Consider the following 25,468-nt stretch of genomic DNA (forward strand, 5'->3'; position numbering starts at 1 on the left):
ATCAAGCATGGGAAAAAATGGCACGCTATTGGCAAGGAGGAACATTACCTCTTGTTTTTGGTGGAGAGGCCCTTTTTTGACGATGACTTGTGGCATCTTTTAGGTGAGAGTCTATATGGCCTTTAGCACGGTCACCTCACAAAAAAAGAAGCTACTTGCTGTCCTTAATCCACATATGTTTTCATAAACTATTGAGTCACCTACTTTGCTTCCATAACGTGATATTGATGAAAGATTAAACTATACCCTCCCTCTTGTGGATCTTTCTGAAAAAAGGATGTGCCTTGGCTGCGACGTCTTTGCTGAAGTTTTATCCATCTCGGCTGTTTCTTTGGCTTAAGCCCTTGTTACTATGCACCATAATGTTGTAAGCCAACTCTCATAGTGAAAGATACGCTTCCTGGCTTCTGATTTGCTCGCTTGCGCAGAGTGCTAAAATGAAGTACAATGGTGGAAAGCCCAAGACTTCCCAGCCTTCCACTCCCAACGTAACCGCCTTTGGGGTGGGGGGAGGGGGGGGGAGGCCAGAACCAGCGGGGTCTTCTCCAGGAAAGAGCACGGGAGCCTTTGGCTCCGAGAGAGAACTCGATTAACGCGCCCAAGCGTACTCCAGATTAGAAAGCTCAGGCAAGCAAGACTGGTGGGAAACTGAGTCAAGAAGAGACAACTCAGTACAAGGAGGAGGATAGGTGTTTCTTTTGTCACACAAAAGGACACACTTCTAAGGATTGTCCAAAGAAGACTACCACTCCGCAGACTACCACCCCAGCCTCCACAGCTTCCATGGTCACACAGACCCCAGCGGTCGTCCCTAGTTCTTCGGACCCTAGTTCTTCGGTTGGTGCAATCGTTAGCCGGGAGCTCGAAGATAAGTAGAAGGGCGTCCAAGGCCAGGAGTAAGAACGCAACGAATGGCTCAAGACCTTTGGCTACATAGGTGGCCAAAGAGTCGCCGGCTTGTTTGACAGCGGCAGCACGGAGGATGTGGTCACGGAACAGGCCGCTCGGCAAGCCCGTTTCCTACCGACTTCGGTAGACAAGAAGGTTAAGGGATTTAGCACAGGAATGACGACAAGCATCAAGTTTGAAGCTCAAGGTGCTAAATTAGTGATTCAGGGCATTGAGTTTGTGCGAGATTTTATGGTTTCCCCTCTTTCTTGGGTATTTTGAAGCTAAGTAGTGTGAATAGGGTTCTAGCTTTGTGCGTCAATGTGAAAGGGGTTGTGGCTTAGTGGGTGTGCTAGTGTGAACATGTTTGGTTTGGTAGGTGGTTAGGTGTGTACTACATCTATGATGGCAGTGAGATTCCTGTTGTTGACATCATCAGCGATATCTATGTGTGAGAAGACAAGGCGCATCCTCTGCCTATAAAATGAGGCTTGTACTTTGCAGTCACGATGAATCAACTTCAGCATTTGCCTCCGCATTGTCTCCGTCTCTCTGACTCTCTCACCCTCTCTCCATGTGACTTTTACATGGTATCAGAGCTGGAAGCAACGATCCTGAACGACTATCTCGTGGAGATGTGAAGCTCATGCGGCGCCTTGCTGCCGTCACATTGCTCCTGGCGATTGCTCTTCACCGATTTGCTGCCCACAATCAACTTCTGAAGCATGACCATGGGATCTCCTCCAGCCGACTGCCCAACCAGATCTGCTGCCATTCTTTGTGGAAATTCTGCCCCAAATTTTTTCAGTTGCAATGCTGCTATCCATGACTGATTCGACTCAGTTTGAAGTGTTTTCACTTCCCATTTGGTGAAATACACCTGCTGCAGCTAGTTTTACTAGCATCTTTGTGAAACATTTCTGATGGTTGGTCTCTTCCTCTTTCTTTCTTTATCATCAACAAGTGCACTAGCCAGTGATTGGCCGTTTTGCTTCTCTTGTTCGTGATGGCTCTATCTGCATCTTCTCTTCCCATATATACCTTGGAGAGATTCTCAGGGACCGGGTTCCCAACCTGGCAAACGAAAATGCAGCTTATCTTGATTCGAGAAGGCCTTTGGGAGTTGGTTTCTGGGGACGAGGAGACTCCTTCATCAGTTTCCACGGAGTTCAAAGCCTATAAACAACGCAATCAGTGGGCGATTGCTATTATTGGCCTGGGGATAGCTGTCTCACTTATACATCACATTGATTTCAAATTGTCAGCTCACCAAGTCTGGAGTAAGCTCGAAGGAATTTTTGGTGACAAGATTACCGACTCGAAGGTATTAAGTTTTACGAGCTTAAAATGTCTGAAAGTGATCAACGCAGTGATCACTTGGCTGCGATGTATTCTATTATAAATCAGCTCACTAGTCTTAAAAGTGAGCCAGATGATGAGGAGAAAATGGCAGTCCTCATTAAGAGCATGAAGGATGTAACACGATTCCAGTCTTCTCTGGAAGTACTCCGCATTGCATCAATCACATTCGAAGACATGGTGGCCTTACTGCTGGAGAAAGATCGCAGAAATATGGATGAAACCTCTAGCAAGGATGAATACATGGATACGGCCCTTGCAGCCTCTTCAAAGTGGAGAGATGGAAAGAAAATCCAATGCCGTTACTGCAAGAGATTTGGTCACAAAGAAGCTTTCTGTTTCAAGAAGAAAGAAAAGGAACAGCAAGAGCACCATGCTAACCTTGTTGCAGAAGGTGAAGAAGAAGAATCCAACATCAACACCTTTGAAGACAATGCTTGCACTATTCAGGATCTTCATCTTCAGGTAGTCCCCCTAAAATGATTGTATTGTTTTTTTTTTGGTGTGTGTGTGTGTGTGATGTAATAAGCCTTGGATCTATGAAAGGCTCTAGAGTTGTCCTCTACCCAGTTATGAGCCAGGAAGGGTGACTAAGTGATGATCTCAGCTGTTGGTTGCAAGCTGATTGAGGGGATAGTTGTAGCACGGGAGGTGCGCACAACAAGGCCGCCTCTTTGCAGTATTGCAGTGGAGTTGGAGATAGGTAAAAGTCACATGGAGAGAGGGTGAGAGAGTTAGAGAGACGGAGACAATGTGGAGGCAAATGCCGAAGTTGATTCATCGTGATTGCAAAGTACAAGCCTCATTTTATAGGCAGAGGATGCCTTGTCTTCTCACACATAGATATCACTGATGATGTCAGTGATAGGAATCTCACTAACATCATAGATGATGTAGTACACACCTAACCACCTACCAAACCAAACATGTTCACACTGGCACACCTACTAAGCCACAACCCCTTTCACACTGACACACAAAGCTAGAACCCTGTTTACACTACTTAGCTCCGAAACTCTCGATAGAGCAGACATAATTCTAGAAATTCAATGGTTTCACAAGTTCCGGCTAGATATTGATTGGGACAGACACTTTTCGGATTATCCCGAATGTGTCCAAAGCCCCAGTGACCATTAAGTGTGAGCCAAGAATCATGAACTTTCCTCTTATAAGCCACTTGTAAGCTAAACCAGAAATCAGGAAAGGCGCACAATGTGCGATGATATATATCCAGACTGCCCATACGGTGGCCCGGGCTTCAGAGAAGTACCAGGTTCTCCATGAAAAGTTCCAGAAGATTTTTCTTCGGCACAATCTCTCTCACTAGCTCTCCCCATCTAGACCGAAGGACCACAAGAGACCTTCTCCCAAGCTCAGATCCCCTGAGCAAATTTCCATATCGCCTGTCCAAGGCAATGGAATCAGAGTTGGACCGCCAACTCCAAGAACTGTTGCAATCTGGCTTCATACGCCCAAGTGTGTCACCATTTGCAGCACCGGTCAGGAAGAAAGACGGTCTTCCCGATTGTGTGTCAATTATCAAGCACTCAATAAGCTTACTATCAAGGGTAAGTTCTCGATGTCTCAAATAGATTACATTTTGGAGAGGCTGAATGGGGCCAAGGTGTTCTCGAAACAACTAGACTTAAAGAGTGGGTACCACCAGGTGAGGATTGTTGAGGGGGACATTCCCAAGACAACCTTCTGTACGGAACAGGTTCACTATGAATTTGTGGTCATGCGTTTCTGCTTGACGAACGCCCTAGCCACATTCAACCGCATGATGATGCGTGTTTTCAGGGACTTGATTGGACAGTGTGTGTTCATATTTTCGGATGACATACTGGTATTTTCAGCTACGGTTGAGCTGCACGACATTGATGTGGAGAAAGTCTTGGAATTTATTGGAAAGCAACGAGCTGTACGTCAATGAGAAGTCGGAATTTTATTTGTTCGAGGTTCACTACCTTGGATACATAATTAGTGCTGAGGGTATCTGATGTAACTTTCGGAGGGCCTCAGGGTTTCCAAAACACTTGACCATTAATGCAATTAAACCCTCAAATCGGCCATAGCCTTAAACATGTGCCACTTAATCCATAGAACTGTAAAAGAGGGATGTGCATAGCTGACACCGGATAGAGGCTGGAATGGGCGGACCCCCTCCCCCCCCCTTGGAGTATTTTATTATCCAAGGAGAATAATATCACATACAAGCTTTGAGGGCCTTACTCTCCCCCATGGGAGATGCCGGATTATCCATATACAAATGCCATAACACAACCAACACAAGGCAACCATAAATTCAGCCGGTACACAATCTGTAGAAATGTCAAGCCAACAATATAATCCATATACCTCCGTGTGGGTACTGTACCTCAAAACCACGGGTCTTCATGCAATAGAGTTGGTACAATAGGTTCAGCTCTCCATTCAGCCGATAGAAGTACAATGGTTGGTACAGTAGGTACAATGGTTGGGACAGTAAGTACAAGGACTAGTACAATAGGTACAGTGGTTGATTCAGCTCGTACATCAGGATACAACCATGAAGAGGCTAAAGAAATAGAGAAATCCTTTGTAGAGGGGAGTGAAGTAGTGTAGAGACTCTCCATAAGGCGATGTAGGCAAGAATGCGAGCAACCAACATGGTAAAAGAGAGCTTCTAGCAACAGAGCCTCCCTTAATGAAGAGAGAGGGCTCCAATTTATAGATTTGGGCCTCCCATGAGCTAAAATGGCAGGAGAAGGCTACAATGACAAGTGGAGAGCCACACAATAGCTGAAGTGACGAGTGTGAGGCCACTTGTCTCACTTTGATCCACTTTCTTGCCACATGTCCCAATCTAAGAGATGGATTCTCCCATAATCTTTACCTTTAAAAATATCCCAACTGGTGGCTCATTTATCATAGGTACTTTGCCAACTCTTGGTATTTGCTCGATTCTAGATATAATGACACGAACAGAATTTCCAGCAGAGTGGCCAAAAATAGCAACTCTCCTAAATTTTAGGAGTGCGATCCTTTGTATTCCAGGATAACCCCCCATTCCCAAAGCTTGTACTTTCCAAATATTTAGACGTCTTGGCATACTCCACCCACATAAACAGATTCTCTGATCTCTCGGCGGATCTTACCGATCCGCTAAAGAGTGTCAAGACTAGAAGGCAGTGGATCCAAATGACTCCACAAGCGTTGGAGGCATTCAAGAACCTCAAGGTGGCTTTATCAGAAGTGCCTTGTCTAACACTTACGAGTCGTTCCACCAGTAGCTTACATGCCTACCCGCAGAAAAGAATTGCTCGGTCTACGATCGGGAACTCCTAGCAGTTATTCAGGACTTGAAACATTGAAAGCATTTCCTTTATGGTCGTGAATTTGAGGTTCGCATTGACCACGAGGCATTACGCCGGATTCAGACAATGCTAATTGCACATTGGAGTGACTGTCAGCACTGCTCGAGCCAAATCTTCCATTAGTTTGGTGGTATGATCGAGTTTCTTCCAAGAAAGGCCAACCCCATGGCCGATGCTTTGAACAGAAAGGGAACAGTGACATTGATTCAAACCACTAGACTTGACCTTGTTGGTACAGGACTAGATGACATGAAGCACACGTACGCAGATTCCGAGGAATTCGATACACAGTGGGAGCAGGCATTGGATGCCACAGGACCATGCCACTTTTTGATATGAGATGGTTGGCTTTTCTACAAAGGCTAACTTTGTGTCATGAAGTCAGTTAGGGCAGCTCTTCTCCATAACGCCCATGACGCCATCACTAGTGGTCACCAGGGCATGAATTCGACTCTGGAGAAGTTAGAAAGGCAATATTATTGACAAGAATAAGGCGTGATGTGTTCACTTATGTGCAACACTGTGACGTTTGTCAAAAACTGAAAGCTCCTTATGGGAAGAAGATAGGGTTGTTACAACCCTTACCAATTCTCGAAGGACCTTTCTAGGATATATCGATGGACTTTGTCACAAATTTGCTTTCCAGTTCTGGTAAGCATAATACGCAATGCTTAACTATTATGGATAGATTTAGCAAATTTGTTATGCTTATTCCATGCAAGGCCAATGTGACCGCCGAAGATGTTGCCTATTTATTCATTCGTATTGGCATGTGATTGGTGGGATCCCTAGGACCATAGTGTCAGACCGAGATGCCAGCTTTACCAGTCATTTTTGGAGGGCATTGCTTGATAATTTTGGTACTTAACTTAATTTTTCGAGTGCATTTCACCCATAGACTAATTGCCAGACAGAAATCTACAACTAGTTGGGTGTGTTGAAGTATTATGTCCATGATCAGCAAGGTAAGTGGGAATCGTATTTGTCTTTAGTTCACGCAGTTTTGAATGATTCATTTTCTTTAGCTATTGGCAGGACTCCATATGAAGCAACATTTGGAAGACCATTCCAGTCTCGCTATTGACCAGAACCTCGTCCTTCAGTAACTTAAGCGAACAGAATGACAGAGTCTTACCAGGAGATTTTGGAATCAATAAAAGACAGGTTGGCTAAAGTGTAGGGGGCTACACTCAATAGGCCAACAAAGACCAAAGGGATGTTCTCAGAAGGAGATTGGGTTTATCTTCGGATTATGAAGCAAAGACTAAAACAGGTGGGCAAGCGATGCCCAAAGTTGTCGTTTAGGAGCTTCGGGCCTTTTTCTATCCAGAAAGATCAATGAGGTTTCAATGAAGTTGAAGCTATCTCCGAGCTGGACTATGCTCGATGTGTTCCATGTCAGTTGGCTAACACCATTTGCAGGTCCAATCCCTTGAGAAGTGAAAGACGAAGTGGAACCAGACATAGTAGATATAGTGATGGTTCCAGAACAGATCCTTTTGCACTTGCCACCACTTCAAGCATGGCTCTGTGAGAGGGAAAAAGGACGAAAGGACCAGATGTATGAGAGATCAGAGCAAAACAACATAGCATGAAATATGTGAGTGAGTCTATATATAATGGTGAGTGAACATATGTACAAGAGCCCTCTAATGTGAGGTGACTCTGCGTAGAAGAAGACCAACGCAGAAGCAAAGATGATGTTGGAGCTGAAGCACGGTCGATGACGAAGGCTCGCATCGATGTGAGGCAAAGGCAGGGTGGTCGGTGTCAAAGGCTCGTGTCGGTGGATGCAGAGGCACTCCGAGGTGGTGGTGAGCAGCGAAAGGGATGCAGACTCTGGTGACAAGGGTGTTGTGATACTTGAGTGATGATGAAGAGCAGAGAGGTCTGCCGTCCCGAGTGGTGTCGATGGTGAAGATAAGCAGAGAGGGCTGTCGTCCCGATGAGGTGAGATGGTGAGCGAAGAGTGGGCTGCTGTCCCAAGATAGGTACTGATGATAAAACGCTGAAGTGCTGTATTGTGTAGCAGAGAGTGGGCTATTGTCCCATGAGCTGCTGAGGAAAAACGTTGAAGTCCTCTACTGTAGCAGAGAGTGGGCTGCTGTCCCAAAGTGTGGCCTAATATAAAACGCTGATGTATTGACCTGTAGTAGAGAGTGGACTGCTGTCCCAAGGTGTAGTCTGATGTAAAACGCTGATGTGCTGACCTGAACTCAGAGGAGAGCCCCATTCAAGATCTTACTCTGGGAGACAATCAACCCATGTACATCTACTCATCTTCACCACCTTTGCCATCACGATCTCCCGCTCTGACTTTATCACACTTCGCTTCCAAAGGGGGATACGTTCCTTCTGCCAGAGTGTTAGTGTGGGACCCTAACATCCTTCATTTTTTCTCATCTTCTTTCATGGTCCCCTTTTTGGCCTGAGAGAGTGTGTCAAAATGGCATTTTTTCTTGCCCTAAAAAGGGGATTATTCTGGATTTTTGAGGTTTTATTCATGTTTTTTTGGTCTTGTTGCTGGCCGACTGCCCTTTTGCTGGGCCAACCAGCAGCCCACCTTAGTATATATAGATTAGCTTGACAATTCAACATCTTGCACCACTTCATAGTCATATCCGGTACCAATTTTGCTGTTGCTGCTGCTGCTGCTGCTGTTTTTTTCTATGGTTTGGGTGGCTTCCGTGTGTTGGCAGGAGGGCCTTTATGCTGGCCGACTGAACCTTCATGTACCCAACCACATTTCTATTCTGGCCGACTCAGTTTAGGTGGCCGACTTAGTTTAGCTGGCCGACTGGAGGCTTTTGCTGGTCGTGGAGATTCAGGACCAATCGGCTGCCGGTATATGGGGCCATATAAATAGGCCCGCAGCCCCCCATTCCATTTTGTATCAACTCCGGGATCTTCTTGTGTATATAGAGCAGAGTTACACACCTCTATCTCTCACACTCTTGTGCTGTGATTTTCTGCACTGCGTTTTGCTCGTGTTCCCAGATCTGGTCATCATCTCCATTGCGTATTCTGACATGGTATCAGAGCCTAGGCTCTAGATAGTTCTTGGGATTTGTGTGAGCAAGAGGGGGACTGTTGTGTTGCTGATTGGTGGACCGTACGGGACTGTTCGGGAAGAGGAGAAGCAAGAGGACGGCGGGCTGATTTGCTGGACAGCCACTTGCAGGTATTAGTTCTTCTTTGTTCCCACCCACCCACCCTTTTCAGAGTACATCCCCGCAATGGCAGATCTGTTTGAGATGGCCGAGAGGTATGTGAAGATCCCGATACTCCCCACGTTCCCGGTGGACCGTCAGTTGGACGGGAGCAACCACGGCATATGGAAGGTTATGATGGAATCTGTTCTGGAGTCTTACGACCTCGCTGATTTCGTCGTTGTTGGTGTTCCACAGCAGGAAGTAGAGGAAGGGGAGTTACCGTCGATCCGAAAGGACCGGGAGGCTCAGACACAGATGTGGGATCGTGTCAACGCCAGGGTCCGTTCGTTTATCTTTCTCAATTGCACACCGCAGGTAATCAATCATGTAAAGCATATGACGCTGACCAGAGGTATATGGCAGCATTTGGCCTCTCTTTACAACAGGGTATCGCCCATGAAGAGGATTTCCTTGGAAGTACAGATGCGGGTTATGAACCCTGCAAAGTCGTCGACGATGCAGGAGCATATTAACAAGCTGCAGGCTCTTCAGCAGGAAGTTCTTCAGGTTGGGAAGGAGATATCGTCAGAGGACATGGCCATAACGTTGCTGTCGCACTTGCCCTCTCCGTACTCAGCATTTTACTCGTCTTTGATTACCAGTGGCAGGCTCAGCACCATCACGTCGGAGGAGCTTGTGCCCATGGTCTTGGATCAGGAGGAACGATTCACGAACCCTCCTCAGGGTGGAGGTTCGGAGGCCTTAACTGGCCAACGGTCGAAAGGCCGTAACACGAGCAAAGGGAAGGCGTCGTCGGAGAAGTCTTCTGAGAAGAAGTCCGTTACTGACCGCGAGAAACTAAAGGCAGAGAGGACCTGTAATGATTGTGGCGAGAAAGGCCACTATTGGAGGCAGTGTCCCAAGCGGAAGACCGAGAAGGGTGAAGATTCCTCAGTAGCAATCATGAAGACTCCGGCTTTTGTGCACCTAGAGGTGATGGACACCGATGTTTCATTTTCTTCAGGCAGGGAGGAGATTGGAGGATTCTCCGCCACGGATACTCGGGAGTGGATTCTAGACAGTGGTGCTTCCAGGCACATGACTCCTTCCCGTTCCGGTTTACAGGATCTCTGCAGGCTTTCTGGTCACATTCTTACTGGGGATACATCCACTATCCCAGTTCACAGTGAGGGCATGATGGAGATAGTTCCCGATGGCAGAGGGGGGAAGCATTCTTCCCAGATATTGTATGTTCCGGTACTTGGTTTTCATCTGTTATCAGTGCATCAGGTTTGCAAGACTGGCGTACGGGTGGAGTTTGATGAGCATTTTGTTGCTCTCCGGGACGAAGCAACAGGCCAAGTGGTTTGGGAAGGCGGAGTGGAGAATGGAGTTTACAAGCTTTCAACACTCTCTCTCCCAGGTCCTCAGGTCTGTGATAAGTGGCAGTCTGGTAATGGCCACTTAAGTGTGGATACACTGCAGGTGCAGGCTTTCCGGGACGAGATGGTGGATAGCTTGCCAGTAGATGGCAGCAGTTGGCAGGAACTCTCCAGTACTGATGTTGATAGTTATTGTGTTCGTCAGTCAGAGGAAACTGAACAAGTCACTTATGCTCTGATGTCTTGTCGTATTCGGGACAAAGAACCTCCAGTAGATGAGGCTGTTCTTTCCACGGGGACCTTTCGGAAAGCTAGGCAGGTGGCAGTTGATTACTTGCAGAAGGAGGTGCATACTCCAGGCTTTGTGGTTCCGGATTCAGAGGGGGTGGCTGACAAGTTTCAGAAGGCCTTGCGTGGTCTTCAACACGTTTCCAGGACTTGTTTTTGCACCGTAACAGGTGTAGATCCTTGTGAGCAGTGTGATGCCTCTTTGACTCAAAAGCAGAATGGTTCATTGATCTGGTTGATGGACACCAGTTTGGACGGGAGCTTCTTGATGAGGCAGTTGAGCTCATGGTTGCGGATGACTCTTTGGGAGGCAGGATTGCGTTTCCTGTGGTTTCTGCGGCATGCGAAGGATCATGGACTCTTGTACACAAGAGGGGGATTGTTGGATGGAGTCCGACTCCACGGTTGGAGTGACTCAATTTGGGGAGGAGATCCGGACACGAGGAGATCTACTGCAGGCCCAGGAGCAATTTTACGGAGCAGTAAGAGGCAGTCATCTTTTGCCTTGTCGCGGATAGAGGCAAAGTACCGGGCTGCTTGTGATGCTGCTTGTGAGGTGGTGAGGATGCAGAGGTTGCATTGCAGGTTTGGGCTTCCACTGGAGGAACCCATGGTCATCCAGAGGCACTTTGTTCGTGAACAGATCGTTGCTGATGACATCTTGCTAGAGTTCTGTTCGACGGAGGACAGTACGGTGGACCTCTTCACAAAGTCGCTATCTCAGGAGTTGCTCAGGCGGCACCCCAGCTCCCTGTAGTTGGTTTCACCGCCAGGAGCTGAGAGGGGGTGTTAGAAGTCATCTCCTGTCTATTTTTATACACCAGGGCCTTTGTTGTGGGTGTGCCCGCCCTTATCAGGTGTTTTATCATTTTTCCTCACTCCCCACATTTTTCCCATTTTTCTATGGTTTGGGTGGCTTCCGTGTGTTGGCAGGAGGGCCTTTATGCTGGCCGACTGAACCTTCATGTACCCGACCACATTTCTGTTCGGGCCGACTCAGTTTAGCTGGCCGACTGGAGGTTTTTGCTGGTCGTGGAGATTCAGGACTAGTCGGCTGCCTGTAGCACAGGCCGACTGGTATATGGGGCCATATAAATAGGCCCCCAGCCCCCCATTCCATTTTGTATCAACTCCGGGATCTTCTTGTGTATATAGAGCAGAGTTACACGCCTCTATCTCTCACACTCTTGTGCTGTGATTTTCTGCACTGCGTTTTGCTCTTGTGTTCCCAGATCTGGTCATCATCTCCGCTGCGTATTCTGACAGAAACTGGTCCAATGTGAGCCCAGTCCTGGACGAGTCAGCTAGGGTTCCACTATGCGTCCGAGGTCAGGTGTGCATTGTCCAACACATGAAGTGGTGCTAGTCTGTACTGTGAGTCTCCCTCTGGAATGATGTTAGATGATCTGGGTGTTGGGTTTGCAATCGGACACTAGGTGTCAGTAGAAGCTTGTAGGATGGGGTCCAGCCCATAGGGCTACTTGAGAAGAGAGTCTTAGGCTCTTGGAGTGGGCATGGGACAGCCTTTGTGCCACCCCATGGGGCTAGGAATGCCCCAAACCTTGCCCATCAGCCCATAGAAGGGCTGGGCAGGCTGTCGGCCAGCCCAAGGGGGATTGGCCAGGCAGCCGACTGGCCTATGAGCCAGCCTAGCAAGGCGGCCAGGTCTGGCTAATGCCCAACATCCAGTTGGCCAGGCCAAAAGGCTGCCCAGCACCAGTTGGCCAGACCCAAGCGCTGCCCAGCAGCATGCGCAAGATGGCCAGGGCAGCATGGTGTGAAACGAATGAATAAAGGGCAATTTATTGCCTTTTGACCAGGTCGTGGAGAAGATTAGAACCAGCCGACCAGCAATGTTTAGGGGTATAAATACCCAAGGAATAATCAGTCCAAGCATCTCATTATTCACAAAGGGTTGTTGTGTTCCAAGGGCCAAGAAAGCCAAGGGGAAGTGCTCAGCCAAGGTGAAGAGTGCAGGTCAAGAACTAGTCTTTATTTCAGATTTACAGCATTCTAATAAAGCAAATACACCATTCGTGGTGGGGACCCTACAGAGGGTATTCGGGACCCAATACTGTGTCCTCTCTCTCTCTCTTCGGGTATTCATTTTGGTTTTGGTCTTTTGGTCTTATAGGCCACTCCTACCTTCTGCAAATGTAAAATCTCTCTCTCTCTCTTGCTGCTGTATTTAGTGCTTGCGTTTTGGGGTTCTCTCTCTCTCTCTCTCTCTCTCTCTCTCTCTCTCTCTCTCTCTCTCTCTCTTTCTTGTTGCTGTATTTAGTGCCTGCGTTTTGGGGTTCTCTCTCTCTCTCTCTCTCTCTCTCTCTCTCTCTGCGCTTGCTTCTCTCTGTTCGCCCGCTTCTCTCTCTTCACCCGCTTCTCTCACTGCGCCCCCACAAGCTCTTCGCTTCTCTCTGTTTGCCTGCTTCTCTCTGTTTGCTTCTCTCTCTTCGCTTCGCTTCTCTCACTGCGCCCCCACAAGCTCTTCGCTTCTCTCTGCTCGCCCCAAAAGGACTCAGCCATCTCTCTTTCTCTCCTCGTAGCTCCCTCCCGCCTCTCTCTCTCTCTCTCTCTCTCTCTCTCTCTCTCTCTCTCTCCCGCCTGCTACCTATCTTTCTCTCTCTTCGCAACAGCCCCCTCTGGCCTCTCTCTGTCTCTGTGGGAAGCGCTGCAGACACGCACGGAGCTCTTCCTATGGCCAAGGGTTAATTTTTAACCCCAAACCAGCTTTTTTCAGCCCAAGACAAGATGGAGAGGATCGACATTGAAGACCTGATCAAGGCAGCCATCCAACAACACAAGAAAGAGATAGACAATGCAATTAATATGGTCAACCGGAGCCTTCTTGACAAAGTCAAGAAGCTTGAAGCGCGGATAGCAGCCCAAGATGCAGAGATCGCAAATCTCAAGAAGGAGATAGAAGAAGCACGCGCTCAACATAAGCTCGAGGAAGGTGAAATTCAGCCCGTCATGATGGAGGAACTGAACACCATCAAGGCCCAAGTGAGAACACTTCAAGAGGGAGAAGAAAAGAAGGCCCGGGAGACCTCCTCGTGAGGTGCTCACGAAGACGCAGAAGCAAGTAGATGAAGCGGAGAAATGGATAGAAGTGGTCAAGAAAGGTAAGAACAAGGAGGCTGAAAGCACATCTACCTCGAAGATTATCAACCTAACCATTGAGGAGGAACAAAGAAGAAAGACAAGGGAACTTCATGTGCGGATCATGGGTCTTAAGGACGGTGACAATGTAGCGGAGGAAGCCAAAGATTTATACACATGCATGGGCATTTCAAGGCCTACACACACGGGGGCTTGGAGAGTGGGCAAGAAAGACAAGAATGGAGAAGAGAGCTCTCATTTTATGCTTTCCCACCTTGGAGGCCAAGAAGGATTTCTTGGCCAAGCGCTCCGCCCTTAAGAAAACGGGCATCTTTTTAGGAGATGACCTCACCTTGGCACTGCTAGCACATATGAGGGAGTGCATGCTGGAGATTAGCCAGAGAAAAACGGAAGCTAGCATTTTACAGAGGAGGCAGAGTGGTGATAATAGAGAGACGCACCACTTGATGGTGCGAGACCTATGGGACCAGTCTGAGACTTGCAGTATGGAACTGCAACGGAGCATTGAGACTGGATGTGGGGGCCTTTGAGGACAGCTTCAGAGACAGGAACATCATCTTCTACTCGGAGACACATCAGGCCCCAGGCAGCACATTACCGAGAGTGGCGGGATACATATGGGAGACGACTTGTAGACAGGAGGCCCGTTCGAAGCATGGTGGTCGCGGAAATGGAGGAGTTGCAGTTCTTTTTAGAGAGGAGCTTCAGCCACTCATCCATGTTATGTGCCGTGATGAGAGCGCGAGGTACATGTGGGTCAGAGTGAGGGCAGATGAGGGTAGACCCCTATACATTGCTATATGTTACTTTCCACCCAGCACATCTCATTATGTAGCGCCCAAGGGGCAATCTCCATATATGATTCTAGATGAGGACATATGGGAGTTCTCCAGGGAGGGAGATGTTATCATACTTGGGGACTTTAATGCCCGAACGGCTCAGTACCAGACCTCCATCTTTGACACTTCGGAGGAGATGTTGAGAGAGATAGATGTGGAGGAGATGTGTTTGACCCGGAGATCACAGGATGAGGTGGAGTGTACTGAGATACCTCTTGGAGATGAGGACTGCACATGGGCTGGCCATTTTAAATGGCCTAGAGAGGTATCCACTTGCCAGTGGCTTTACTTGCTTTCCACACAGACATGGGGCCAGCACAGTGGATTATGTTTTAGCCTTGCTAGCCTTCATCCCGAGTATCCGAGATTTTGTGATTGGCTCCAGGCCCATCGGAGTTACGGTGGATCATGCACTTCTCTCCTTTACGGTGGATTTCCACTACAGTACCCGGCAGGTTGGGCAGTCCTATCACCCGAGATATACCTTCTGTAGAAAGATTGATGGAGTATACACTGCAGAGATCTACAGCTTGTTGAGTGCTGAGGATCCACAGAGGCCATTAGCAGAGCTCACACAGATCCTGGCAGAGGCTTTACATACAGCTGCAGCGACGGCCTTCCCACACACGCAGCCCATAGTACGACCACGTCCTGGAAGCATGCCCCAGAATAGTTGGTATGATGATGACTGTAGGGAGCTCAGAGCCCGGCTACAGAGAGAGGTGGCCACAGGTGTTACTACATATAGATAGTCACGCATCATCTTCCGATGCCTCATTCGGCGGAAGAAGAGAGCATTCTTAGCTCGGCTGGAGAGAGACATGTATCAGCTGTTTTTTAGTCAGGATTCTGGGGAGGCTTGGAGATTGCTTAGAGAGCACCCCCCGCCTCCGGCCATTACCTCTCCAGATACATGGGGTGAGTATGCAGTCTCCTTCTACACAATACCAGAGCAGCCACCACTACCGAACCCTCCAGAGCCCTGTCCACCCACTTCTACCTTCTTCACAGCAGAGATGGTGAGGAGGGCCATCAACAGATTGCATATAGGGAGGGCACAGGATCATGAGGGCATTGTAGTCGAGCATTTCGTACATGCTAGAGATATGATTGCAGACTTGCTAGCTCTCATGTTTAATAGAGCCATGTGTGAGGGGTTTCCTGGGACTTGGAGTACTTCCACGATTGTGCCGGTACTCAAGTCTGGAGATCCGAGCCTGCCGACTAACTACTGCACCATTATGATTGGCCAAGCTACTCGCTGGCCAAGCTATATGCCTCTATTCTTGAGCAGGAGTTGAGCAGATGGGCAGAGAGACAAGGGGTCCGAGCTCAGGGACAGGCCGGTTTCAGGAGGAGATTCTCTACTTTAGATCATATCTTTACCCTCAGGGCTATCATTGAGGAGGGCAGAGCACATGGGAGGAGGATCTACTGTGGCTTTGTGGATTTCTGCAAGGCCTTTGACACAGTGCCCAGAGCTAGACTGATGCGCAGGCTACAAGACTTGGGGGTTCCATGTGAGCTCATTTGGGGTATTATGGCACTTTATGAGACAGTAGTTGGGTAGGTGCGGACTTCAGAGGGTCTCTCCCAGCCAGTACACTCCACTATAGGGGTGAAACAGGGCTGCCCACTCTCTCTGACTCTATTTGGACTATACATTGATGAGATCTCTGATTATATTGGGACACGAGGGGACAGAGGAGCCTAGTTGGCTGGCAGTTGGATACCTCTGCTCTTATATGCTGATGATATTGTGCTTATAGCAGACTCACCAGAGGGTATGCAGAGGCACTTGGGTACATGCTTATGCACAGGATAGTGGGCTCTCAGTTAACCTTGGTAAGACCAAGGTTATGGTGTTTAATACTACAGCTCAGTGGGTCTAGAGATCAACGCCTATTTTCACATATGGGCAGGAGACAGCGGAGTATGTTGACTCATACACATATCTTGGAGTGGTGTTCACTGGGCCCACATTTTCCATGAGGGGGGCAGCAGAGGCCAGACTGACTAGAGGATATGCAGCACTAGGAGGTCTAGAGAGGATGTGCTCACAGCAGGTACAGTTTCAGGAGCCATGCACTAAGCTGTGGCTTTTTGACACGCTGGTCACATCGGCGATGCTATATGGAGTACAGATCTGGGGGCCTAGCCTAGATCCTCACAGTCGATCAGGACGCACATACGATGCATGGAGATCGATGGAGAGACCACTTGTGTCCATGATCTCCAGGATGATTCGAGCTAAGGCCTCGGTACCCCATGAGATTATCAGAGCCGAGATGGGAGCACCACCGATCGTAGTCAAGGCTCTTGCCAGATCAGTGTCCTTCATTCATAGCACCTGGGAGCTTTCCCGGCACCGATATGCACGACTTGCTTTAGAGTCCTCTCATCAGCTAGCCATGGAGGGAGACACTTCATGTTGGTATGTGCAGATAGCATCCTGGTTTGAGCTCCATGGGTTCAGTTTAGATAGACTTCCACCCTTCAGTACTCTCTGGAGGCACCCTCTCTCACCTTGACACATTCTGAGATTAGTAGAGTCATCGGACAGGACCATATTTAGTTGGACACTAGGAGGACATGGCTAGAGCCCTTACAAGAGTTGGGGACGAAGATGGCCTTCTATAGAGACCATCTTCTCCGCACCACTGAGGATGGCTTTCTACTTAGTGGATACCCATCTGTCTCATGGATTGAGGTGCGCCATTGGGCAGATCCGCACCTCTTCACATCAATTAGAGATAGAGACAGGCAGATTTAGAAGCATACATCCAGGGGACAAGATTTGTCAGATTTGTTGGATAGAGCTAGAGACGGAGGAGCACTACATCTGTCGCTGCACAACATATTATGAGATTCGAGGATGATTCGGGCTGAGGCCTCGGTACCCCATGAGATTATCAGAGCCGAGATGGGAGCACCATCGATCGTAGTTGAGGCTCTTGCCAGATCAGTGTCCTTCATTCATAGCACCTGGGAGCTTTCCCGGCACCGGTATGCACGACTTGCTTTAGAGTCCTCTCATCAGCTAGCCATGGAGGTAGACACTTCATGTTGGTATGCGCAGATAGCATCCTGGTTTGAGCTCCATGGGTTCAGTTTAGATAGACTTCCATCCTTCCAATACTCTCTGGAGGCACCCTCTCTCACCTTGACACATTCTGAGATTAGTAGAGTCATCGGACAGGACCTCATTTAGTTGGACACTAGGAGGACATGGCTAGAGCCCTCACAGGAGTTGGGGACGAAGATGGCTTTCTATAGAGACCATCTTCTCCGCACCACTGAGGATGGCTTTATACTTAGACCGAGCTACATGGATACCCATCTGTCTCATGGATTGAGGTGCGCCATTGGGCAGATCCGCACTTCTTCACATCAGTTAGAGATAGAGACAGGCAGATTTAGAAGCATACCTCCAGGGGACAGGATTTGTCAGATTTGTTGGATAGAGCTAGAGACGGAGGAGCACTACATCTATCTCGCAGCACAACATATTATGAGATTCGAGGATGATTCGGGCTAAGGCCTCGGTACCCCATGAGATTATCAGAGCCGAGATGGGAGCACCACCGATCGTAGTCAAGGCTCTTGCCAGATCAGTGTCCTTCATTCATAGCACCTGGGAGCTTTCCCGGCACCGGTATGCATGACTTGCTTTAGAGTCCTCTCATCAGCTAGCCATGGAGGGAGACACTTCATGTTGGTATGCGCAGATAGCATCCTGGTTTGAGCTCCATGGGTTCAGTTTAGATAGACTTCCACCCTTCCAGTACTCTCTGGAGGCACCCTCTCTCACCTTGACACATTCTGAGATTAGTAGAGTCATCGGACAGGACCTCATTTAGTTGGACACTAGGAGGACATGGCTAGAGCCCTCATAGGAGTTGGGGACGAAGATGGCTTTCTATAGAGACCATCTTCTCCGCACCACTGAGGATGGCTTTATACTTAGACCGAGCTACATGGATACCCATCTGTCTCATGGATTGAGGTGCGCCATTGGGTAGATCCGCACCTCTTCACATCAATTAGAGATAGAGACGGGCAGATTTAGAAGCATACCTCCAGGGGATAGGATTTGTCAGATTTGTTGGATAGAGCCAGAGACGGAGGAGCACTACATCTGTTGCTGCACAGCATATTATAAGATTCGAGGGCGCTACCATTGCCTTTTCAGAGAGGGATTTTGACCACTGGCTAGAGTCATGGACTATTGTGATCAGAGATGCTTGGGTTTTTATCTCCTGGAGATCCGCAGGCTCAGAGAGTCCATTATCAGGCGCAGACGCTCGACTGGCAGGGAGTCCACACAGAGAGAGATTATTGACTTCTTTAGAGGGACTACCCGGGAGGACACACAGCCGACAGCCAAGCAGCAGGCACCCCGTGGGACTCTAGTTGAGAGAGCTATCCAATTGGGCAGATCTAGACGCCCGAGGGTTCGCGGATCCTCACATCGGAGATGGTGCCTACACCGGAGGATTCAGAGCATCATTGCGAGGCATTAGGCTCGTCCCGACCAGGCATCTCACTATAGCAGATATTCAGGCCATCCGGCAGCAAAGACCCATGCTAGAGCTCCTAGCATGATTACCACTCCAGCCATATACTGTTGTACTCACTATCACTTTTGTACTCCCCCATATTCATGTATTCATGTATTCATGTATCCATGTACTCATGTACCCCATTTTGACTAGTAGCATTAGCTTCCCACTCTCCCTAGTTGCTGCTTCTGAATGCTCCCTACTGATGTATTGTAGGGCTAGATACTTACCTTCAGTTCTTTCTTTTCTTTTCTAGACAGTGTATCAAATGTCACATGGTTGTAACTTTGGTCTCATAGGTCACTTTGGCCTTTTGAAGACGTTAAAATAACATTTCATTTCTCTCTCTCTCTCTCTCTCTCTCTCTCTCTCTCTCTCTGCACATCTTCTATGTTGTGCGTTATCTTCGTCAACGATTGCTGAATTCGGAGCATTGAAGTCACCGATTCTTCCACTGAGCGTCCGCATGTTGCAGGGCTATAAATAGCCAAGCATGAATTCAGTCATTGGATCTCATTATTCACAAGAGGTTGTTGTATTCCAAGGGGCCAGGACAACCAAGGGGAGTGCTACAGCCAAGGTGAAGAGTGCAGGTCAAGAACCAGTTTTATTCGCCCGTGCCATGGTTAATCTCCAACATGAACAGCATAATCCTTGATTAATATAGCAGATAGACAGCATTAGGATCATTACCATCAGCAGTATTAGCATCATCAGCATCAGCAACATGATCAGCTTCATCATCATCGTGAGGGCATGGGAGCCCTGTCAGTAGTCTGTAGATACTCTGTTGGCAGCAGCCAGCACGAGACCAAGCAGTAGGTGGCCAGATCCTAGCAAGTGGCCAGCAAAGTGTGGGCAGCATTGAAGGCAAAACACAACATTATTAAGATTAAATTATGAATATTCATATGCAATGCTGTCCTACAGTAAGTGTAGCTGGCCGACCAGCAACCTCAGCATATATAACAGCATAGACCATCATTCGCATCAATCAAGTTAGTCGTTCATCATTTTAAGTAGTAGTATTTAGTAGTCAACACGTTGAAGGGGCCAGATAGGGACTGACCAAGAGCGTAACCATGTACAAACATTCAATCACCTTTTTGTACCATATAAAATACAAGAAAACCTAACACCAGCTATCTCTCTTCTTTGTCTTAATCAGGTTTAGGGCTATGCATCAGTACAACAAGGCTTCCGTGCATGCAGCATCATCATTCTAATAAAGCAAATACACCATTGGTGGTGGGGCCCCTACAGAGGGTATTCGGGACCCAATACTGTGTCTAAATCCCTCTCTCTCTGTCTCTCTCTATGTTGTGCGTTATCTTCGTTGCGAAAGATTTGCTGAATTTCTGAACATTGAAGTTACCGATTCTATTCACCGAGCTTCAGCATGTTACACTGGTATCAGAGCTTTCTTCAAGTGTGAAGATTCAGCCAGAAAAACCAGAAAAAAAAAGAAAGATTTTTTTTTCGCTTGTGTGGTTCGTTTCTAGACTCCGGAGGACCATCCCTTTCAATGTGACTCCTGTCCCTAGAAGGACGGTTGGTTTTTAGCCTCCGGAGAGTCTCCCACACACATAGTGGATGGTTTTATTGCGTTTTGGAAAGAAAGTGCATATTCCCACTATAGTGAGCTTCGATGAAGAGAGAGAACTTCGGAACTTCGGAACAAGTAGCACCAGGCAGTCCTTCGTGGGCAGCAGACGAGAGTGTGCACGATATGTTCGAGATGATGATGCGAGCAATCGCATACCAAAGCGTTGCATTCTGTGCAACCACATTTCCACTTACATCAGTCCCAACAACATCTTTTTCAGCAGCATACTAGCTACTCATCTCATCAAATACAACATCCCTGCTTACCCTCAATTCACGTGTAGCAGGACTATAACATCTATATCCCTTTTGCTCAAGGGAATACCCAATAGGAGTGCTGTAAACACAGCCTCAGCCCGATAGCTATGCGGCATGTTCTTCTTGCCATCAATGCTCGTGCTATCTTTGCAATGTGCATGTTTTTCTGCTCAGCAACTCCATTTTGTTATGGAGTGTATCTACATGCAAACTGTCTCTGAATGCCATTCTTCCGCAAGAAATCAGAGAACTCATTAGAGAAGTATTCTCTCCCTCCATCTGACCTTAGACACTTCACATGCTTTCTTGTCTGCTTTTCAGCCATCACTCTGAAATTTTGAAAATAAGTGAAAACTTAACTCTTCTCCTTTATGAAATACACCCACACTTTCCTCATATGGTCATCAATGAATGTTACATAGTACGTGCAGCCACCCATAGACATAGTCTTTGCAGGATCCCATACATCTGAATGCACAACATCTAGTACATTTCTGCTCACATTTCTGTCATGTGGAAATACATGCTTTGTTTGCTTTCCAAATTGATATGCTTCACATACTTTCTGCATACTTGTCACAATTTCTTTAGTTTGCATAGATTTCATTCTTTGCACATTTACATGCCTAATTCTCTTATGCCAAATGTCTGTATTTGCAACAACTCTTGAACCATTTGCAAACATTGCAGCATGCACTTCAGGCATATTTACATTCAGTGTAATATTCTGCTCACTTTGTTTCTTTTTGCAACCAATCTGCATTTATCTTTAAAGTCTTCTACATAGCAACCATCAGGGTTAAACGGCACCTACAAACCCTGCTTAATTATCTGGCTAACAAAAGCGAGATTCTTTGTAATATTCGAAATATGAAGTACATCTACAAGATACTTCACCTTACCATCTTGTATAGACAATGACACATCTCCAACATGGATAATCGGATGAGCAGTGTCATCCCCTGTTTCAACAAAACCTGGGCTTTCAGGACTCTTCATCTCCTTGAACCACTCACCATGACTTGTCATGTGGTTCAAAGCACGTGAGTCAACATACCATACATCATACTTATATACTGCTATATCATTACAGGCATAGCATTAACTACATGTTGCGTAACAAACAACCTCTGATTATCCTCATTGTTTCTGCTAGAGGACGCATAGTTATTTTACTGCAATTTTTCATTTAACATATCATTCTGCTTCTTATAGCAATCTGTGTGCAGATATCTAGGCTTACCATAGTAAAAACAGCCTTGTGTATCATTATGCTATTGCGATGGAGGACAATACTTAGCACAAGGACCCCTATCCTAAACTTTCCTCATGACTTGTATACTAGAGATGAGAGGAACATGCAGAATACCAATTTTGCCTTTGATGATGGGTGGATTTGAAGCATTCTCCGTTATGACCAACATGTGCTTGTTCCGTGGGCTAAAGCTGAAGAAACCTGCATAGATGGTCCAAAATGGTCCAAAATGTTTTTAAGCATTATGATTTAATGCTCATATGGTCTATGTTGCTTATAAAAATCTTAAAATTTTTGGTTTTTGAAGTTTGTTATATTGAATCTATTTCAACTTTAGATCATGTTTTAGGGTCCAAAGCTGCAGGCATATAAAAATGCTTTCGAACACAGGACACATGTGGGAGGGCCTCTTCGGTGGGAGGATTATGGAGCAGCAACTCTAGATCTTCAACGTCTTGCTATCCGCATTCTTAGTCAGAATGCAAGTTCATCTCCTATTGAGCAACTATGGAGTGTCTTTAGCCATGTTGCCTCAAAGAAGAGGAACCGCCTATTAACAACTATAACAAATGATTTGGTGTATGTGGTAGCCAACTTGCGTCTTTTGGCTCAAGTTGCAAGTGGTATTCTTGACAATGAGAGCTTCATATCCATGAAGGGAGATTCGGATTCGGATTCCGATGAGCTTCCAGGTTCACCAGCTCATGATGCAGCTATGAATGAGAGTTTGGATGATATTCTAAGCTCTATTTGACATTCTCCTTTTCGGAGTGCCTTAATAGCTCTTTGTATTCATTTCCTTAGTTATTCAAGCCCTCTGTTGTACCCTTGTTTTCTTCATGAGAAATCTATGAACAATGCTAGCTGCTTCTCCTTTTGAAAATTGTTCTCTTTGAAGTTTTTCCCAGTTTGTACACTGTAAATTTATTGCATCCTTTACTCTATTTGTCTATCTTGTAACTTATTCGTAACATAATTAATGTCTCATTTCTATCTAAATTCTATATCTCATGATGACATGTCATTCCCGTTCCCGTTCTGAGTACAAACGCCCCCATTCCGAGCATCTGCAGAACCGAACTTTCCAGCTTTGCTCCTATACAAGGAGAGCTGGCTTCTAATTGCTCTACGTACCACAGCATCTGGAACCAGTAAGATCTCAACCTTCAAAGACTTCATTATCCCTCTCTTGCCCTCGAACTCCGGATCTAGCACAAATGCACCCGAATGCATATTTGAATGGTATTCATCCCACCTATCCTGACATAGCTCGCTTGTGTTCATCTACATCTAGCTCCTTGATGCACTCCACCATCTTGTCGATGCCTTCGTACACCTTACCAATGCATGGCTTTCTACTATCCACAATTCAGAGCATGTGGATGATAGGCTTGGTGATGTCGACAACATGCTTCACTTCACCTCATGAGCTGTCATCCATGATATGGCTGTAGCATGCTGTTCCCTGTGCTGTGCGAGAAGTTGGCCAATTGTTCCACTCATCGCTCGCCACCATCTGCTTGAGAACATTTTGCACCTTGGTCAACCTCTCCAGCATGAGAAAATTGTAGGCAAAGCGGGTTTCATAATATTTGAGCAAGTCCTTGTTTGGAGACCTTCTCCTGAACTCGGATAGAATGAGTTGGTGCTGCGTAATGAAGCTAACAATCTCTTTACACTGTGCTATGCACGGAGCAATCCAAGGAAGGATGTCAATGTTCTTCAAGAGATTATTCAATCCATGTGCAACGCATGGAGTGAATGTGATGTGCGGGTACCTTGTCAAAAGCTTTTCACCTGCTACTCGATTTGAGTTCTCTCCATTGCCGATGACTTGGATGACGTCCGCAACACCAACTTGCTCGATTGCTTCTGCCCACTCCTCCACAATGACATTTGAAGATTTGCATGGTGAAGAGACATCATGGGAAGACAAAAAGAACGCATTGTCCCGAGAGTAGGCCATAATGCCATGGATGGAACGAGAACGGCTATCGCTCCATCCATCACTGATGACAGAGACACCATTCTTTTACCAACCTTCTTTGACATTTTGCATGGCAAGATCAATGGCTCTTTCTCCTTTAGCAGAAGGGTGGTCCTAAGCCGCTCCGAGGAGGGGAGAGTATAGGTAGGCCCAAACTCAACAATGAGGCGAACCATTTCCTGGAAGTAGGGAGACCTTGCTACATTGAATACAATATGGTCATGGTAAAAAAACCTTGCAAAACAACCGCATCCATTTCTTCTCTTTTGGGTGGATCCCAAGAGGTAGCAAGAGTGCGTTGGGTGCCTCTTGGGGGTGGTTGATGCACAGAAGAGCCAATCAATGCAGAGATGTTCATGGGTTGAGAGGGATTGGAAGGAGCTGTAAAGAGTGAAGGATGTACAGCCATAGACCTTGGAGGGGGAGCATGAAAAAGCACAGCATTATGCTTGGCTTCAAGCTCCCTTTTTTTCTCGGTAGGGATGGCTCCACAAGGCTGTATTTCTTTGGCCAACTTCATGAAGAAGATGTCCTCATAACTGGTTGGCTCCCACAAATTTGATAATGTTGCAATAGCGACATTTCCATCTCCTAGCTCCCCCTCCAACAGCCTGTTCAAGGACATCCACTTCATCCCACCATGACCAAGAGTTCGCCTTCTTAGCTCTTTTGGTACCTTTGGGAGGCATTATGAGAGAGAGAGAATGGAAATTTGAGAGAGAGAAAGAGAGAGTCTAGACTCTAAACTCTAAAGAGTAGAGTGAGTTAGTAGAGAGGGAGAGAGATTGCAAGATAGAAAATGTGGACATACTGTAGCTTCAATGCCTCATAGCTATAGGTATGAGAGCTCAAATAAGGCTTCAAATTCTAGACTTGCCTTATGCACTGCACAAGGCAAGTTTAGAGAGAGAGAGAGAGAGAGAGAGAGAGAGAGAGAGAAGTCGTTATGCAAGGTAGCAAGATTTTTTTCCTTTTTTCTTTTTTTTTTAAAAAAAAATAAATAAATAAAAATCCTCGGTGCCTCTCGTATTCGTTTCTTCTCTTATAGGTTGGCAACGCGCAGGCCGTTTCGAATTCGGTATTGCGCTGTTATGAATTCGTGTGGCGTGGCTTCGCGTTTGTGTGGCTGGCCGATTTCCTGTTCGTCGTTTCGAATTTGTGTGGCTGGCCAACGACTTGCATGCGCTGTCCTTTTGAATTGTGTGGCTGGCCAAGCAGACACTCATTTGAATCATACTTCCATGTTCTTTATACTGTGGTGGTGAACGAGAGTACTCTTTTGCTTTAGCTTCTCAGACTCTCTCCATAGTTCTTTTTGTTGCTGTTCCTGTATTCCCTCCTTTTGTTCAAAAGCTTGTTTCCATTTCACAAAATTTTACTTAAGAAACCATTGAAATTGATCATTTTGTAGCTGAAA

General features: G+C 46.9%; 1 protein-coding gene across 1 annotated transcript; it reads right to left on the bottom strand.

Annotated features, from left to right (window-relative positions):
* Positions 1–23,487: 23,487 nt before the first annotated feature.
* Positions 23,488–24,030, bottom strand: LOC147633862 (uncharacterized). Its single transcript, XM_086805595.1, has one exon. The coding sequence runs from the start codon at positions 24,028–24,030 to the stop codon at positions 23,488–23,490; it is 543 nt and encodes a 180-aa protein (XP_086661721.1).
* Positions 24,031–25,468: the final 1,438 nt, after the last annotated feature.

The sequence above is a fragment of the Cibotium barometz genome, chromosome 11 (genome assembly GCF_041138505.1).
Source record: "Cibotium barometz isolate CiBa-2024 chromosome 11, ASM4113850v1, whole genome shotgun sequence".
Classification (NCBI taxonomy): domain Eukaryota; kingdom Viridiplantae; phylum Streptophyta; class Polypodiopsida; order Cyatheales; family Cibotiaceae; genus Cibotium; species Cibotium barometz.

What these genes read in the sequence shown, in the direction of transcription:
- LOC147633862 (XM_086805595.1), bottom strand. Translation starts at nt 24,030, where the DNA reads ATGGCCTACTCTCGGGACAATGCGTTCTTTTTGTCTTCCCATGATGTC.